The sequence below is a fragment of the Carassius gibelio genome, chromosome B7 (genome assembly GCF_023724105.1).
Source record: "Carassius gibelio isolate Cgi1373 ecotype wild population from Czech Republic chromosome B7, carGib1.2-hapl.c, whole genome shotgun sequence".
In the NCBI taxonomy this organism is placed as follows: domain Eukaryota; kingdom Metazoa; phylum Chordata; class Actinopteri; order Cypriniformes; family Cyprinidae; genus Carassius; species Carassius gibelio.
Window position 1 is genome coordinate 4506466 of NC_068402.1, and position 20634 is coordinate 4527099.

The 20634-nt window shown below is 38.1% G+C and overlaps 1 protein-coding gene across 1 annotated transcript in view; it reads right to left on the reverse strand.

Annotated features, from left to right (window-relative positions):
• Positions 1–20634, reverse strand: part of LOC127962723 (fibroblast growth factor 11) — a 44294-nt gene that overhangs the window by 6691 nt on the left and 16969 nt on the right. The window contains exons 2-3 of the mRNA XM_052562383.1: positions 13548–13658; positions 7813–7916 (exon numbers count right to left, since the gene is read on the reverse strand). Coding sequence (XP_052418343.1) covers positions 7813–7916; positions 13548–13658 — 215 coding nt within the window. The remainder of the gene's footprint in view (positions 1–7812; positions 7917–13547; positions 13659–20634) is intronic.

Sequence of the window (20634 nt, forward strand, 5' to 3'; positions counted from 1 at the left end):
AAAACTGCTTACTGAGAGTGGGTTTAACACACCAGTGAGCATTGACAAGTTTGCAGAACGACAGGGGCACGAGGAAGACATCCGATGAACTTCAAGGTGGGAGAAGATGAAATGAATGATTTGGTAGCTAATAAATTGGGGATATGTTTTCTTGCAGTCTCTCAGTGCATAATGATTAGTCAAATTAATTGCAATTCATTTCAAAGAGCAAAAACATGCTGTTGTGTTGTAATGACATCTAATGAGATTGTAATTGCAGAGGCCAGCAATAACACCTTGTATTTGACAGCACTAAAAATAAAGCAAGCAGCCGTGTTTTCTTCCTTTAACCACTTGAGACAGGTTACAAAACTTCCTCAAGCGCAGGTCTGAGAACAGCCGGGCACACTGCTGTTCTCATGGAGGACACTACAAGACTGACAACAGACTGGTCCCAGGTCAGCACGAGAGGTGGGTTTCCTTGGCCGAACACCTGCTCGTCCCTGCACTGCTGACATCACAACAGCTGTAGCGCCGCGTTTGTCCTCTGTCTCTCTCCTTGGCTGGACCCAGCCGGGCATTTGGGGAATTTCCAAGACAATATAACACAGTATGCACTTTCAAGACAACTCCCTTGCTCTTTTCTCCTTCGGCACATTATTGGTGGTCACTTACACACAGGCATTATAGGGACAGTACACCCTGTAATGAAAAATCTGCTGAGAGTTTACTCACCCTCAGTCCATCCAAGATGTAGACGACTGTGTTTCGTCCTCAGAACCGATTTAGAGAAATTTTGTATTACATCACCAATGGATTCTCTGCAGTGAATTGGTGCTGTCAGATGTTTTTAAATTCAAACCTTTGCTTCCGGCCAACATCTGGGTCTATAATCCATAACAACACGTCAACTAGTGCAAATGTCCATCTTCTATTGTCCTCTCACATTAAAACGCACCGACATATTTGTTTAGAACTATTCTGGAATGTTTTTGTTTTGAATCTGTGCACATTTCTCTCCTGATATAAATGAGATGACTTGGAGAAAGCAATATTATGGACAGCTGGAAACAACGGTTTGAAGATAAAAACATTTTAATGATGGATTTGTTTATTACAAACACTCCGAATTTCACTTCACAAGCTATTAATTGATGGACTGGAGACATGTGGATTACTTGTGGATCATTGTGATGTTTTTATCAGCTGTTTAGACCCTCATTCTGACGGCACCCATTCACTGCAGAAGATCCACTAAGTGATGTTATGCCTCGTGCAATTTCTTCAAATCTCTTCTGATGAAAAGACAAACTCATTTACATCTAGGATGGCCAAGAGTACATTTTCAGCAAATTTTCATTTTTGGGTGAACTACTCCTTTAAGTTTTTTGAGTTGAAGAAGAGGGAAAAGACTGCTGACTCAATGAGGACCAATCAAGTGCATTTTAAACAGGGAGGGCAAGGTCACAAGTGTTTGTGTGAGGAAACGGAGGGAGTGCAGGTGTGTACAAAAAGGAAAAAGAAGAGGAAGTGTGTGTGTGTGGACATGTTTGTGTGGACTAGGTGGTCTAAGGTCAGCTAGAATCATTCGGGATCAGCAGTTAGACTAATTATTTCATCAGTGTGGGTGTGTGGGGACCTGGGGCTCGGATCAAGGTGTGTGAGTGTCAACGCCAGGGTGCTGAGGGCCAGAAGCAGAAACACCCTCTACTTGAAATGAGTAATAATCCTGCCAGAACTACAGGCCATAGCAAAACATACACACACACACACATCCTGACATATGCTCCCTCGAGTCTGCAGCTCATCCACTCCAAGTCTTTGGCTTATTATTGGTGTCCAGTCATGCTTACAAAAATCATTTCCAACTGCATGCATGTGACTCAGCAGACTATGCATCGCAAATCCACACAATTATACAGAAGACAACACTATTATCATTATACAGAGCTTGTCAGAACAGTGTGCAAGTAACAGCACCAACACACTGTGGAACCTGAAACATTATTGATGATTATGTACTATATGTAAAGCTTATTAGAATTCAGCAGAAAGTGTTACACATTAAAGGGATAGTTAATCCAAAAATGAAAACTCTGTCATTAATGACACCCTACGTTTATCTTCAGAACACAAATTAAAGGTCCCCTTCTTCGTGATCCCATGTTTTAAACTTTAGTTAGTGTGTAATGTTGTTGTTAGAGTATAAATAATATCTGTAAAATTCTAAAGCTCAAAGTTCAATGCCAAGCGAGATATTTTAATTAACAGAATTCGCCTACAAAAAACGACCCGTTTGGACTACAGCCCTCTAGTTCCTGCAGTAATAACGTCACTAAAACAGTGTTTTGACTAGCCTCCGCCCACATGAATTCACAAAAAAGGGGGCGTGGTCTTGTTGGGCTCGCACGGAGAAGAAAGAAGAGCTGTGTTTTTGTTTGCCATGTCGTTGAAACGCTGTTATTTTCATCTCTGAGTCCAATCATCTTTGTTTGGCCTTCTTAAGGACGCTGTACTTTGAGTTTAATGGTTACAATTTATGTTTAACTCGGTTCCGGAAAATTATAATCCACATGTAAAACTATGTGCAGCAGATTTTGCTGAGGACAGCTTCCTCAATCTCAATCAGTTTAACGCCGGATTTGCACAAAGATTATTCTTGAAAGGTGGAGCAGTTCCCTCTTTGTCTGGAGAAGGCGTTGTTTATGGACCACAACCGGTAAGTGTATTTTATTATTTAAGTTGGTGCGTTTAACAGTTTCTGTGACTTACTACACAAAGGGCAACGCTGTTTAGCTTTGTTAACTAGATGTTAGGGCTGTGCAAAAAAACGAATGCGCATCTCGTCAGTAAAAATGCTCCTTTGATTATAAGTACATCACCAGCACATGCTCCTGCACACTTGCTTCTCAAAACTACTCCGAAACTAGTTCAATCGTGTTTCCAGGAGGGCAGTGCACTCTCAGCTGCTGTCGAATCACAACACAGGAACCGCTGGCCCAATCAGAACTCGTTATGTATTTCTGAAGGAGGGACTTTATAGAACAAGGAAGTCATCAGCCCGTTTTTATGAGAGTGAAAACAGCGTACAGATGCACACTGTAAACACAATGAAAGCTTCAAAAAAGCACGGAAAACGGGACCTTTAATATATTTTTGATGACGTTCTTGCTACGTTTCTGTGCGTTGATTGTGGTAATATCCTTGCTGTCTCTGGAGGGTCAGAGAGCTCTCAGATTTCATCAAAAATATCTGAATCTGTGTTCTGAAGGTTTGGTAGGTCATGAGGGTGAATAGCATTTGTCTACATCTCTCTCCATCCTTTGACTGGGCTTTTCATGTGACCTAAAGTGACCCGTCCTGATTTAAACGACTGGAAACAAAATGTGAAAAAAGCCAAAAGGAAAATAGGAAAGAGAAAGAGAAATGGAAGGGTAATAAGATAATGTATGCTTCGAATGTGTGATACAGTATGTCATGTCCACTGTATTAAATGGCTTAAACCAAGTACCTTTTAAAACTTTGTCATGAAAAATCCGGTCAGTTCAACCAAATCTGCCCCAATTCTGTCAGGTCAGCTCTATCAGTGCAAATATGCATCTGTATATGTGTGTGTGTGTGTACGCTGGTTTATTCCCACCTTCTCTCTCCCTCTCTTTTTGTGTTCCTGGCCCAGGAGGGCTTGAGTGTTGAGGAGTGTTGAGTTTAAAAAATGGGTCAGGTTATAGAGACAAAGCACTATTTTTACCGGAAAGCAATTTCCAGTGGTCCCCTACAGGTAACACAGCACACAGCAATGACACCGAGTTTTCCAAACACCTTAACCTTTACATACAACTCTCACCGGATCTAACTTCAGACAGGAATGAACAATGAGAGACAGGTAAACAGGGAATCACAGGACAATGACAGGACAGATATGAGACAAAGGCAGAAAAAGAGAAACAAATGACAGTGATAAATGCTAAAATGAAATGAGAATGGAATTGAATGATGAGTGCAATCCCATGGGCTGTGCTTCTCTTGTCAATCCATCTCTCACTATATTTCTTACTATGGAGGATAGAAACCCTGCTGGCCTGCACGTACTTCTCCATCCCTATCTCTCATGAACCGTTCAGCTTCTTCATATTCCTCATCATTCTGTCAGATGAGGAAGATGACGGCCAGATTACTACAGTATATCATCATGCTTCACCACACGAGAAAGCCGAGCAGAGGATCATGGGAAAGACCTCGGAGGGGCACATTAATTAGTGTTTCAACACTTTTAAACATGTAAGGTTAGAAATTTCCTTTTGAGGCTTTATCAGAGGTTGGAAAGTGAACATAGTGAACCAATTGCAAAAAACGGTAAGAGTGAACATACTGTAACATTTACATCAAGAGCGTGAACATGAAGATAATAAAATGTAGGCTTTTAATAAGATCTCCAGACGATGAAGGTTGATTCAAGACAGAAGGGAACGTACTGTACAGTAAAGCATTCACAACAGTAGTTAATATCTGTGGGAAACACTTTACTACTGTATATATATTGGCTCGAAAAATCTGGTCTCATTTTAAAATGAATTCATTGTAAATTAATAACATCTTAAAATCCAATGGCCACTTTCATTATGGATATAGATTTCTAGTTCCAGCTCTAAAATATTTTATCAGGCAGAAATTGAGAATAAAACCCAGTAGATTATGAACAGCTTGAAAAGTTATGTGGCCTTCGCATTATGTTGTGGACAATGGGAGAATCAAAATAGATAGGAACCTCTAGTTCAACAACCACATAGCAACAGTAGAACACAACACTCAGAACACTCAAGCATCTGCATAGTAACAATCGTAAAATCACCTTGGCAACAAGATAATTGTGTGACAGTAACTAAAGATGTTAAGAGGAGACTGAGAGACCTGCAAGAATACAGAATGACTGAGATAGAAGAAGCTGAGCGAGCATGAAGAAGAGAGAGAGAGAGAGAGAGAGAGAGAGAGAGAGAGAGAGAAGAGGCTGTAGGTGTGTGTGTGTGTGTGTGTGTGTGTGTGTGAATGATGTAGTCCCCGTGGAGGGCCGTGTCCGAGTGCGTCAGCCCCTGGAAAACATGAATTATTGATAGGCTCAGAGTTCAGGGCAGGTGTGTGTGAGAGAGGCCATGTGTTCAGAGACATCAGATCCTACAACACATACACACAGAGGTGCATTTGTGGCAGAGCGTGAACAAATCCCGTTATGCAACACAAACACTTCCATTTTTGTGGAAAATAAGGTAACACTCACTCACTTAAGCGTCTACAAGACTCCACCTACTGTAACACATTCATTAACCAATAACTGGAAGAATCTGAGAGACCTGTCAAACCATATACAGTACATATCAAAGCCATCAGGACTCACTTTCAAAGCGTTCGCTCAACCAAAATGTACTATAATAAAACCCTGGTTAGTTTTAACAAGGGGTGAGTGTCTTAAAGTTAAAATGTTGGAGATTTGCCACCAAACCTGAATTCTTGAAGTGATTATTAAGACTAACCCTGTGTTTAAATACTGTTAAAAACACTAGGGTAGAGTGGGGGGAAACGCCAACCATGCTTTGGAACAAATAACATTTTTGTTAAAATCCTAATATCATGACTAACAGTATGTGATAACTTTTCTGAACACATTTAACGTTTGTTTCAGAGAACACATTACACACTCTTTAAGGGGGTGTTTTCCCACACTCTAAATGCATTGGTAGTCTTCATAAAATAGGCAAAAAGTACACAGATAACCTTGATTCTGCAGTGTGCATGAGATGGACTCCCATGAGGCCACGGGAGAGGAGTTGTGAAAGGTCACATGACAAACTCAACATGGTGGATGTACATATTGTATATAGAGCATGCATGTACTTTTTAATGGTTAGGAAGTTTGTTCCACATTAAATGCTTGCTCAGACAGTATGCAATTCCAGATGCACCTTGATTTAATCCAGGGAAAATAAGTTTGTTCAGCTTTGTGTATTCTTCTCATGGCACAGTACACAGCAGGCAATGAGTCATTCCTCACATAACATTTCAACAGTCAACAATATGTGTTTTGGTTCTATTGTTTCAGAATATTTTAAAGCTCAGGAGCAAGCTGTCTCCAGTTCTTGTGGCATGCTTCACGGGCTTCACACTAGTCTCTTTGGTTTAAAATATCATGCTAAAAAAAGATGAAAGTTAGGAATGAAAGTTAGGACACCGGTAGAGCGCTTTCAACGCTTCAGACTACGGCAGAGAAGAGAGAAAAGAACGAAAAGAGGTCGCTCTGCACAAGGTTTTCTAGGATAGGGATTTTCTCTCTTTTTTCAGGTATGGTCATTTCCCTCTGTGCAAAATGGGTCGACTTTCTTCCCATGAGGAGAACACATTCTCTACAGATGCTCTCCTTACTAGAGAAGAGAAAGAATAGAGATAGAAAGTGCATTCTTCCTCCTTTGAGTGAGAGGGGATGAGTCGCTTATTGAGTTCAAAACTTAGGGACAATTGTAATTTTTGTAATAACTGATATATATAGTTTAGAAGATGCATAGCTAAGAAAAGTGGAGATCTTTTTGAAATCCAACTCTACTGTATTTGTGTGCAGACAGAAATTGTTTTGATATTCTGGTATCCATGCCATGTGATAATTCATACATTTTAAGTGCACTTAATGGGGGCACAGTACATCATGTAGGTCTTTACACCTCTCTTAGTCTCATCGTCTTATTTTAAAGACTGTTATGAATTTCAAAGATGAAAAGAATGCTCTTTTCTTCTCCAATGGAGAGAGAGTGGATCAGACAATAGAGAGAAGAGATGCAAAGCAATGCATCTCTTAGCAGAAGCATGTCTTACTCACACGAGTAGAGAGAAATAGGCCAGACTAATGGAGTGTGTCACAGAGAACTGAGGCCAACAGTACTCACACTCACTGTCTGAGGACACACGCACACAACGGTTCACTTCATTAGCAGCACCTGATACATAATGAAAGATCATGTTGCAATGTGTGTGGCTTGCTTAAGCACATAATACACAGGAGACCCAACGTCTGGGACAACATTCAAATCTGGGATTTAAAATCTGCAGTGATGTTAAAAACGTTTATACACAAGAACATTAAAAAATAAAATGAATTCGAAATAATGACGATTTTAATAAGGCTATTTTCAAATCATTAATTAAATAGCATAAGATAAAAAAAACATTATACACACTACCGATCAAATTTGGAATTTTTTTGTTTTTGAAAAATAAATCTAATACTCACCAAGGCTGCATTTATTTGATTAAAAATACAGTAAAAACAGTAATATTGTGAACTATTACTACAAATACAAATTTGGTATTTTAATATAAGTATATTTTATGGATTTATTGTGTGACACTGAAAACTGAAAATATGCCATCACAGGAAAAAAAGCTATGTTAAAATATTTTTAAATACAATTTTGTAATAATATTATACTATTATCATATATAAAAATTTTTTTTTTTTTTTTTTGCATTGAATTTTGATCAAATAAATGCAGCACTGGTGAGCATAATGGAAACAAAACAAAAACACAACAAAAATATATTCCAAACTTTTGACTGGTACAGTAGCATGTACTGTAAGTTTGAAAAACATTTGATTCTGCGGTCATTAAAACAATTTTCAATTCAACAGTATTTGGTTTAGAAAACTGCAGAATAAGAGCTTTTTCACTGCTGGACTCAGACATTTGGCCTCTACCACATCTCGATGACATTTTTAACATGATAAGATGTGTTAGGACAGGTCTTTAAAGATTTGTAACCTATTGATGCGTATGATGTGTGCTGTAGACTTACTGATGTGTAGAGGTAGCCCTCGCTGTTCATGCCTATGTAGAGTCCCGTCTTAGTGCTCTGGATGGCCACTATCCTCAGACCCACAGGAATCAAGTTGAACAGCACTGCAATTCAGAGAGAGAGAGATTTTAAACATCAGTGTGGACGCTCTGAAATTTAGCTCAATATCAAATAAATGACGAACAATTCTCTATACTTCTTTTTCAACGTGCTGTGAAGGGTGATAATTTCTCTCCAGTGCACCTAAGGTGAAACACCCCCCCAAAACTGACAGTTTCAGCAGAAATCTCCTGGAATTACACACCCCAGTGAAATGAGCTTTCAGAGTCGGCGAGGCACGTTAAAGAGAAACAGAGAAATCTCCTTACACCTCGCTCTTTGTTCTTCCATCACTCTGCCAGCCGTAGCCAACAGGATTTCCACTGTTTCCAAAACTGGGATGTTAGCTGGAGGCGTGTGCATTCTGGGACGGTTGCGTGTGCGCATTCATGAGCCTTTTGAGCTGAAGATGAGAGTGTGTCTGTTTTGGTGTGGAGTGTTGACCGATGGGACCGTTGGGGAGAAACGTCTTGAGCGACATGTTGACTTTAGCAGTATTGACAAATGCCTCGTGGCAAAGTGTCTCCACAGGAGCGATGCAGATTTGAGCAGCACCCTCCTAGTGTTGTGACAACCCCGCGAGCATGACAATGCAGACCTCATCTGAACCCCAAACCTTACAGCCTTAAAATAAAATAAAATAAATATATTATTCCACTCTCTTGCAGCAACTCAGACAAGACAATGTAATATTTATAATATTTAGCAAAATATCAAAAGCAATAAAATCAAATGAAATAAAATACAATAAAATTAAAATGACTTGCATCATATTAATGCTAAAATAAAATAAAAATGACTTGCATCATAATCAAATCAAATCAAATAGATATATTATTCCACTGTCTTGGAGCAAAGCAGACAAGACAGTGTAATAGTTATGACATTTAGCAAATTAACGTAAAGCAATAAAATAAAATAAAATAAAATAAAAACAACTTCCATTAAAATTAAATTAAATTAAATTAAATTAAAACAACTTCCATTAAAATAAAATAAAATAAAAACAACTTCCATTAAAATAAAATAAAATAAAAACAACTTCCATTAAAATAAAATAAAATAAAAACAACTTCCATTAAAATAAAATCAAATTAAATAAAATTAAATAAAAGCAACTTCCATTAAAATAAAATGAAATGAAATGAAATAAAAACAACTTCCACTAAAATAAAATAAAATGAAATAAAAACAACTTACATTGAAATAAAATGAAATGAAACAAAATAAATATTTTACTGTCTTGTCTGCTAGCAATGCTGGCATGAAATTATGATTCAGATTAAAAGTTACAAGATATATGCATAATATAAGTAGTAAAACTGTTTTTGATCAGACGGGATCTTTCAGATTAGCATCAAATCTGCTAGTGATAGCTGAACTAACAAGCTTTTAACTGTGCTCTCAGTTTCAATTAATGCCAATGATAATTAAACACCTCAAGCCATTAAACAACATTTTCTCGTCACCATAAATGAAATAAGTTGCTGGTAGAAAAAAATAAATAATACAAATAAAACTTTCAACCTCAAGTTACGCACTTGGCTCAGTGTGTATGAGCGTCTGTGTGTTTACATGTTGTGTCTTGTCACCCTGAAGCATCGCTACAAATACTGACTGTCAATCTTTAGGTGACTTCTGGAGACACAAAGAAATGGATGGCAACCTTAGGTCTGCCTCTGTCCAAGTCCATCTGTGCTTGGCATTATGGTAGAAGGGTCAGGGCATAAAACTGGCCTGTCGTTCATCCTCTCTCTCTCTCTCTCTCTCTCTCTCTCTCTCTATTACGAAGAATCTTTTCTTTCTTTTTTCAGTATGCCTCAGCAGCACACTGTGTTAGTACACTGTCAACAGCTCTGACATCTCGCTGTCTGTTAAAGACCTTCAGAGTTTCTCCCTCCTCCCTCCTGGGCGGGTTGAAGGGAAGTCATTAAATGTTACTGTGACATTAGTAAAACTTTCTGAGCGTCTGAGTGTTCTTGAGGGGGCTGTGCTGAGGAAATGATATCTGCTGTATGTTTTATCTCTAGTTGATGCTTCTGAAAAACGTCTATGACCAGATGCTGGACATTTTGGATAAAACTAATAGTTTTTTCTTTTGCCTTTGTTCAACTTGTGTTTTTTTTTTCTGTCTAGACACTGACCTCACACCATCTTTTCTGTCTCACTGCTTTCTTGTTCTCTGTGGTTAACCTTTTCTGTGTGCCAAAAAAAAGATGCCAGAATCTTGCTCTTTTAGAATCGCTCTGTTTTTATCTCCCTCTGGCCATAGACACACTGCAGTTTGCTTGGCACTCCACTGGCTCTGCCTTGGTCTGTCGTAGATCATCATAAACTTGCACATGTAGATATACAGTTTTTCATCGCATTCCACCCACACAAAGAACAAGAACGAAGAGGAATCACTCCTATATTTACATGCTGTTATTCCTCCCACACCTTTGCAGTGTCTAGTGGCCTCCGAGGCCTGGAGAAGGTGATGCAAAAAGTAGGAAAAAAAAGCTGTTATAAGGAATCAAATTCAGTTGCAAAGAAACCAACTCCACCTGACTCTCTCTCTCTCTCTTTTTTCAAGTGTAAGTACTTGAGCAAGGGTGAAATGCATGATCAGCTCAAGATGTTCATTGGCTGAAGGTGAGGAGAGCGCACACACACACACACACACACACAGAACAGCAAGCGTCTCATCATTCCTCTCCTGTATTGCTCATTAAGACATTACATAATCAACTTGTGTTTCAAGTGAAGATGAAAATGAGTGCCAGTCCTTCAGGCTGTATTCCCGTCCCTCCGAGGGGCACAAACTCTGTGATTGAACACCTATCACTGCTATAGCAGCTGTTCTTTTGGCTTTGTTGAGAACTGCCGACAAGCACTGTGCCATCTGGGGACCTGGTGCTAATCTGTGTAGAACTACAAAGCTTGCTTGAATAATAATAAAAAAAATGTTGTTCTGTATCTTAAAGCAGGTGAGTTGGAGAACATGAACATGAACCCCCGTTCTGAAGAGATTACTAACCTTGTTCACAATTACTGAGCATGTTTGCATTGAGCTTATGCATGCAAATTGAGTTTTTACAATGTCTTTCAGTTAGCTCCGGCCTGGTTCTGATGCCACTATAAAGATCAGAGAGGTGCATGATGGGAACGTGTGAGACACAAACTAGAGATTTTCTCTATTGAGCTGGACTGTCTCGTTGCTTTACATGCGAACCAACCGTGGACGTTTCCCAATGGAGACTATCGGGATGGATCAAGTTGTTTGTCCGTTTAATGATGGAGTTGTATATCATTATAACAGAGGGGCTCCAGATATGAATCAGAGCATGTTAATTATTGATGCTCTCTCCGTGCTGATTTGGCAGTTTTTTGGGACTAATTAGCATACGCCGCAGTGTGGTGCATAAAGAGCAGCTTCACCAAGACCCCCTCACTGCTAATGAGAGGGCACACCTCTAACATCTGACCTCAGTCAAAGAGACAGACAGAGAGAGAGAGAGAGAGAGAGAGGGAGGGATGTGTGTAGCAGAGGTCTGTCAATTCTCTATTTATTCTTGATCCTGTTACACAGTAAATGTGAACACCCATTGCAAAACAGAGGAATAAGCATGAAATATTAAATGTTCACTTTTCAGAATAAGAAGCTTTAACATGGAACCTTTCAAGTGCACAAAATATTCTTTACACTGTAAAAAAAAAAAAGGTAAATGACTGGCAGCTACGAAAACTGTTAGATTAAAGTAAAATATCATAATTAAAACAAGGAAAAATCTGTTTTATTATTTTTGCACTTTTTTAATTTATTATTATTTTATTATTTAATTTATTTAAATTAAGTTTTTGTCTGGCAGCTGTAGCTCCCAGTCATTTACCAATTTGTTATAAATTTCTTTTTTTTTTTTTTTACAATGTAGATCATTAAAATGCTCTTCACACTAAGAAAAAAACTGTTCATTAAAAATTTTTCTTCTATGGCGTTGCTGCTAAAATCCACTGCTGGAACCTTTATTCATGCATGTTCAATAAAAAATAAAAACACTTTAATAACAACCGATAACCAAACTGATATGTTTTGAAGAAATGTTGTCATTGTTTATTCATGTTGTTCTAAACCTCTATGACCTTCTGAATATGAAAGAAGATATTCTGAAAAATGTTTTGGTGTTTTTCTGATCATACAATGAAAATCAATGGGGTCACATGCTAAATGGAATATAAAACCTTAAACTAAGCCACATTTCTTAATATTTAAGTAACTAATTCAAACCTCTGCTTGGCTTGAAGTTTCACATCCAAAAGGTCTACTTCAAAGTCTCAAATCAAGTCATTATTCCATAACACAAACATAAAAAAGTGACCTAGGTTTTGAGAAATGTGTCACACGCCTTCTTTTATGTTCCATAGAATAAAGTTATACGGGTAAAGACGTGAAGATAGTAAATGATAGTAGATGTTGACAGAAAATCCCTTTAGAGGTTAAATAGCAGGGATGTAGCCTCTCTAAATAAGATCTAGCATTGGCTATGTCTAAATGTTGACTACTCCTGACCCACACACAGCCTTTCCCCAGGACGGGTTCAGTCCTAAACTCAGGAAGCAAAGCAAACTGTACGTCAGTTAACATAGCAATTTCCCCTTCCTCTCACCTCAGTGCACAATCCATATATAACAACCATAAAGTCTAGACAACAATCATACAGCTCTGCAGCTTGCTTTCTCTTTCTTTCACCTTTAAGTAGCTGTGTAAAAAAGTTATTTAACTTTTTGTCTCCAACACAAACCACACAGCTGTTCTCAGACGGTCCCCTTCTGTCAAACCCACTACAGCGAACACACACACACTCACACAATATCTGACACACACCTCGCCTGCACAGAATGAACTGACAAGCCAGTGTTAAATGACATTTATGCAAGATTTATGGATAGAAACACTTACGAAAAAAATCCTTTTATCGACTGACATAACAATTTTGCCTCTGGAAGGATTTCAAGACGTCTGCAGTAAAAAGTGGAAAACCTTGTGGGATTTGACTGTTTTGTTTGGTTTATTATGTTCCTGTATTAAAAAGACATTACAGGGCATCTGCTTGGCAGGCCCAGAGGGGAACATGTAATTTATGAGGAGAGTGTTACATATTTTAGGAGAGTCCATACTGTACATTAGGACCAGAACATTAGCTACATTATGAAATGAAAAGCAGCAGATGAGATATATCATCGATGTATTATTCTCTTCTGCAGCAATGCAATTAAACAGAGAGCAAACTGAGACCTTTCGCTGATGCCTCTCATTTCATACGTTTTCTTATGAGGAAAAAGAGCTGAGTCATCTCACATATCTTTATCTGTGCTCCGGTTTTCCCAAGATGTGTGTTTTCTGTGGTGTTTCTAGACTCCAAATGATTTTGAATTCAGAACTTGGTTTCAAAATTGAAGGTAAGGTAGAATCAAAATTGTTTTGCCGAGACAGTGTTAAATACTTGCTTAAAAATGCCTTTGAGAGTTGTAAAAATGGATGGATAGATAGATCTCCTGACATTGCACATATCTGGCTGATGCTGGTTTATGCTGCTGTGATGATTTGATTGCACGCACAGATGCACACACACACATATCTCTGAGCACACACTTACAGAAGGAGCTGTTTTCGTCCTTTGTGCCGTCCAAGGTGCCGTCGGGTAACATTTGCAGGTAGAAGCCATGCCGGCAATACAGACGTGTGACGATACCTTTCAGCTGAGGCTCTGAGAAAGAAAGAGATAACATTTCATTAGACATGTTGTGCCTATGCTAGAAAAGGAAATCTCAGTGCATCAAGAATACATGCTGGTGCTTTAACAGTGAAGGTTATACCAGGATGACTGAATTATCACACACACACACACACACACACACAGTCAAGCACAAACCAGTTTAATTCTACAGCTTACCTAAAAAGACTTTTATTGTGTCAGCCATAACAAACTCAAATACAAGCACCCATGTTTACGAAGCACATTAGGAAAATAAGACAGTGTTTCTGTACTGAACAATTGTCTAATAACAGGGACAAAACATTCAGGGCTTTTAACTCCATTTCCTCTCAGAGATTACAGCACCAACAAAACACAGACTGCACAAAAGTGTTCAGTGAACTGCTATAACATTATCTAAACGCATTCTAGAAAGAGATGTAAAACAGAGGAGATGTTCAAATGCATTGCATAAAACTGTATCCAACTGACAAAGAAGTACCTTAAAGTGATAGTCCACCCCAAAATCAATTCTGTCGCTGTTTACTCGCCCTCGTGTTGTTTTAAACCTCTTCTTCTGTGGAACACAATATACAGAAGATGATATTTTGAAGGAAAACCGTTTAGATTCCCATTGACTCCCATTTGACCTTTACAAATCAAATTCAATGGAAATCAAAGTAACTTATTTTGTGTTCTGTAGAAGAAGAAAAGTCATACAAATTTGCAACCACACGAGTGAGTAAATTATTTGTCTCTCTCTGTGTGTGTGTGTGTGTTTGTGTGTGTTTGTGTGTGAACTGTCCCTTTAAATATTATATTACAATATGGTAATAATCATTCAGTACCATGGTATGCTACACATCAAAGTCCCATGGTGCCTTATACTTCAATAGTAAATTTGTAAGGGCTATCTTCTGAGAAACTGCTCTCTGCTCTGCTTTAGAAAGGTAACTAAAAATTAAAAAGACCAAATAAAATATCTTCAGGTTTTAAAGGAGAAGAGAGGAGATAGATACGCAAATGAACTGTAAACACTGGGATGTGCCTAGCAATCTAACGGAGATCTATGTAAAAAGTGGGACACTGGTTAAAGCACAGTAATATTGTGAGATGTCACTGTGTTAAAGCATCTATATTAAAATCACATGCTTTACTATGTAGGAAACCAACAGCTATGGGTGTGCATACAGTTGCTTAATGTCTAATAGTCAAGTCACCTTTATTTATATAACGCTTTAAACAAAATACATTGCGTGAAAGCAACTGAACAACATTCATTTGGAAAACAGTGTGTCAATAATGCAAAATGACAGTTAAAGGCAGTTCATCATTGAATTCAGTGATTTCTTCATCTCTGTTCAGTTTAAATATTATCTGTGCAATCATTTGTATTGCATTGTATCATTTATAAAAATCACATTTTTTATATTATTAATAATATTAACTTTAAAGTGCACTGTGTCGGAAAATATGAAGTAAATAAAGTAAAAGCAAAGGCATGTCAAATGTGAGCAAATGGTGTTATCTAACTACCTGCAACAAAACTTACGACAAAAATAACAGCTTTTTTGAGGCATATTTTAATAATAATAATAATAATAATAATAGTTCCTGACATTTATAAAGGAAAAAATATTTACTAAAAGAAGAAAAAAAGCTTTGCCATCACAAGTAAGTTATAAATTGTAATAATATTTCACCATATTACTGTTTTTCCTGTATGTTTGAACAAATAAACGCAGCCTTGGTGAGCGTGAGAAAAATCTTACCCACCCCAAACTTTTCAGCGTTAACTTTTATTGATCTTTTTTCCCTTCTGTCACCTGTTTTTCCCCAAACGCTCACTTTGTGCGCCTCTCCCATTTCCTCTCAGCACTCCCTCTATGTAAAACGCTGCAGAACTAGTTTGCTCTTTCTCTCTGCAGGCCTCTATTTGCTCGTGTCCATTGATCAGTTCTGAAGGTGAGGCCCTGAGGGGCCAAACTACAGTTTTAACATTCAGCTACATGGCACAGTGTCTGGCTGCCACCGCCACAGTCCACAGACAAATCACCGGGAAAGAAATATGTGTGCGCCATCGCATTAAAGGCTCCACATAAAGCAAAGAGGCGGCAGCTCGCGATTAAATCCACGTATTCTGCCATGATAAGGCACATTTCCTTCATCTCCTCCGACTCGGTTGATTCAGGTTGGGTAGGAAATTCCCCACAGATCAGTCTTTGTCAGCCTCTTTAGTAGCACTGCTGTGACACTCTTTGAAAGCCACACACAGAGCTGCTTTCCTCTCTGTCTTCAGTCTGCACTGCATAACCATAAAACCCCTCTCCGGGGACAGAGGGTGTGAAGGGCACTCCTGATGGGTGATATTGATGTGCGTTCGAGTGCGTGCGCTCACGGATGCCCGTCTGCCAAGAACACATTGGTCACCTGGTTAGAGATCTCCTTTCCCTCTCTATGCCTCGCTATCTCTCCTATAAGCCCCGTCATGGTGAGTTATGTGGGTTTGCATCTCTCTGAATAACACCATACATCAACCAATCAGCTGGAGACGGAGTCGTCGCCTTCCCGAGGGGGAGAGAGAAAAGTGAACGAGTGCTACAGAGGGAGAACAAGAGAGTGGGCAGAAGTTATGACACAGTTATTTTACTGGAAGACATTCACACGCTAAATAAAAGAGGAAGACTCTCATACTTCACGCAAAACATCGATAAAGCTTTCAGGCACAGAACAGATCCTGACAAAAGTCTGGCTCCTGCACGGCCATATTTCATTCGGAGCAAGAAAGGAAAGAGACGAAGAGAGATACAAACAGAAGTAAGACTGCATTTGTTATCCAGCATGGGCGCACATTCAAGGGGTCATATCATGGGTGAAATCCACCTACACTGTGTTTGTGCCAAAAAACAACCTTTTTTATTTTACTTTCTCTGACTCTAAGATAATAAAAAGCTTGTTTTTGTTCTGGCTTTAAGAAATGCCATTTCATCAGTACTTTACAGTTTCAGTAAATAAAATTTAAAGAAATGAATACTCATAATCAGTAAAAATGTATCAAATTGAACAAAGTTACAATAACGGCTGTTACATTTTTATAAAAGTAAAAACAGTATAAACTGTTAATTTTTATTCTACTAAGAAATTTATGTTTTTCAGAAAACTGTTTCCACAAAAATACTAAAACTTAGTACTTGAGCACCAAATGAGCATATTAGAATGATTAGCATATTATTCACAGGCATATTAATAATATTATTAATATTAACCACAGGAATAAATTACATTTTAGACGCGGTGAACTCAAGAAAACCTTTTTAAATCTTACACACCCCCAAACTTTGCAGTAGTTATTCCACATTTCAACACTAGAGGCAAAATAACCATGTAAGAAATCCTATTAAAGAGTATCAGTTCATCTTATAAACATAATTCTGATTCCTCTAAACTGTCTCTTCATATTAGATCCTGCAGACTACTTGTTTTGCATAAAATTACAAAAGCATATGTGTCAAGCGCAATATTGTCTGTGCCGAGCTAACAGGAGAGGAAGTGTACAAGTGCATGCTTCATATTCAGAGGACGTATTGGGCTAAAGTGCATAAAATTAGAGTGGACGCTCCCTGCGGCCTAATGTGACTGTGAGTAATGAAGGGGGGCGGAGCCAAGCTAGCCAAGGCTGGAATGACAATATTTAGGACAATCAATCACTTGCCCTGGGAACAAATGTTACATTTCTCACCAAACAACTGACTCAAACTCAGAACTATCTATCTGTCCGTCCATCCACCCTTCTTTTCATCCGTTCAAATCATCAAATCATCAAAAATGCATCCATCCATCTATCATTAGGACATTGTATAATTCTCTCCATCCATTTAAATACAACTATATCTATCAATCATCCATATCTACCTCCATCCATCCACTCATTGTTCAGTCTTTCATCAATGGATGTCAATGCAGGGGGATGTCAAGAAAAACATACAGACCTAGAGGTCAAAAACATACAGGAATGTGCAGACTGGGATTAATTAGAGTTAGACTAATGGGCCTTTTTTTCCTCTGTAAAGCCTAATGATATGTGTCTAAATGAGCTGGGACATGTCTGAGGCGGGACGAGAGAATGCAGGGGAAGAGATGGAGGAGAAGAACAGCTGCTACCAGAGAACAAAGTGAGAAGAACACGAGAAAGAGATGAGAGGAAAAGATAAGACATCACTGAAAAAGACAGACAGACTTGAATGATAATATTTTTAGCAGTTAAACAAATTTTTTATGATTTCCTTCTTAATGATTTGACTCTGTCTATACATGGAGCACTAGATTAAAACAAATGTGTGGAAAACTGTGTCAGAGATCTTTGATATTGCTCATGCATTATGCACTTCTGTTTTTATTAAATGCCTCTATTGCAATTTTAGCAACTCCAAAATACAACCTCCTTTTTTGCCATCAAATTCTCAACATTTTCATTACACGGCCCACCTTTGTCCTTGCGCTACTTGTGCTTTACATTACTACATTACTGTAGATGCTACAGAAGGTTTACACACCAGCACTCTGTTGCTTGTGTAACTGCAATGGTTTTTGGTGTGTGTGTGTGTGTGGTCACGCTGTGTGACAGAGACAGATGATGTGATGATCGAGGGCTGGTCTGGTGTGAGTATTTGCGCCAGTGCCTTCTGACCCGAAGCTCTCTTTGCCTTACACACTCCCACCATGCATTGGTAAATGACCATACACACACACATCTCACGTCTGAGACAGTCTGCTGTGTGCATCTGCATTACTTTCCACTTTTTCCTCTAATTGTTATTTAATTGTGTGCGTGACTCCAAAAACTTAAAGTCATTTTAAATGAAAAGTGGTAGCCTAAAATAATAAAAGTGAAGTTTATCTTTTACACACTACTGTACACAAGTTCAGATTTTGATGAGATGCGCACAGAGACTGCATTTATTTTATGAAATATTATTGCAATTATTTCTATTGCAATATTTATGCAAAATGTTCAGTATATATATTGATTTGACTCATTAGATTTGGTTAATTAGAAAGATTAATAGAAAATAAATATTTTGTAACTTTTAATTTATGCTCAAGGTCAGTTTTGATCAATTTATTGTGCTTGCTAATTAAAATTTTAACTAACCGCTAACTTTTGAACACTACTACAGTTTTATGTACATTATTTTATAATTATGTAATATATTATCTAAAATAATGACCTATATTAAAATTTTACAATATTGTGTCTAAATAATAGACATTGAACAAAAAAAAAAAAAATGCAAATATATAGTTTTTAATGCTATTGTAAAAATTTGCATAACATTGTAATTTATAGTATGAAAACTGGATGTTTTTTTTTTTACAGTACACGTGTGTGTGTGTGCATATATGGATATATATACATACATGCATACACACACACACACACACACACATACTGTATACAAACATATTTATGCTTACTTTACCTTTTAAAGAAATAGGTGTATGATGCCCCAGTCTGTGTCTTGTAAGGAGTCTTTCTCTATTCTGTCGTGAGGTATTGTTCTATTGTTAACCTCCGAGACACAGACATAGAAACTGAGACAGAGTTTACCTACAGAACAACAGTTGTTCCTGACACTGCCATCCTGCTGTATTAACCTCACCCAAAGAGTCGGCAAATAGAGAGAAAGATGAAAAGAGAGGGAAGTGTGTGTGCGTGTGTGTCCCTGTGTCTGCTTTCTTTCTCTTCCAGGTCCACCAGCCTCTCTTCTCTCCTCCGCCCTGGCCTCTGGGAAGTGCTGAGCTGGCTCTTTCCCTCTGTCCTTCTCCTCCCTTCTCGCCCATGTTCTTTTGCTCTCTCGCAGCCATTCAGAGTCACGGCAGTGAGACATGAACACAATGCTAATCAGGTGTTCCTCTTCTTCTCTCTCTCTCTCGCTGGCGGTGATGTCAGAAGTCATAAAAGCAAGAAAACAGCCGGCCTGCGTATTTGTTCCTCCCTTCACTTTCATTTACTTAGTCCTTCATTCACATGCAGCAATACCATTTCAGGTTGACTAACATGTCTTGCCTCTAATCCAGGGATAAGTACTTACAAATGTCAGTTTTAAGACTAGATTTTACAGTTTCTGAATGTGTGCTCCCAGCCAACAAAAGAATGTTTTAATAATGTTTTAAAAAAAAAAAAAAAAGTGCTTTAGTGTTGTAGCTTTAGAGTTTAGTTGTGCAAAATGTTCCGCTCTAACGATTGTGTGTATGGATTAATTCTGACGTTATAAATTAGGACGTGCTCATGACATGCTGGGCAGGCAGCCGGAGATGTCAGAATACCACATCATCCCAAGCAGCCAGCATCACCACAGCGACAGGAGACCCAAAAGCGTTCTGGCCCCCTCCTGGCACTTCACCTGCACTGGACAACCATCACTGCAGAAGAACCTCAGCACTTACACCCAATCACAACTCACAAACCTCAAGAACAGACATTACTAATGCAATGGTGAGAAAATATACGCAGCAATTCAGAAAGTATGCCATTACTGGGATATAATCTGCAGTTTTTACTGATCCTTAAACATTTGGGAAGCCAAATTATGAGATTATGTCTTGAATGTAAAGAAACTGTTTTCCAGTACAAATATGTGACCCTGGAACACAAAACCAGTCTTAAGTGTCCATTTTTCAAAGTTTAGATGTCTACACCATCTGAAAACTGTATGTTTTTTGTTTTTTTTGTTTGTTTGTTTGTTTGTTTGTTTTAGGACAGGGCAATATTTGGCCGAGATATAACTAAGGGTGCAAAAATATTAAAATATTGAGAAATTTGCCTTTAAAGTTGTCCAAATGAAGTCATTAGCAATGCATATCACTAATCAAAAATTACATTTTGATAAATTAATGGTTGTAAATGTACACTATGTCTTCATGAACATGAGCTTTACTTAATATCCTAATGATTTTTGACAAAAAAAAAAAAAAAAAAAAAAAAAAG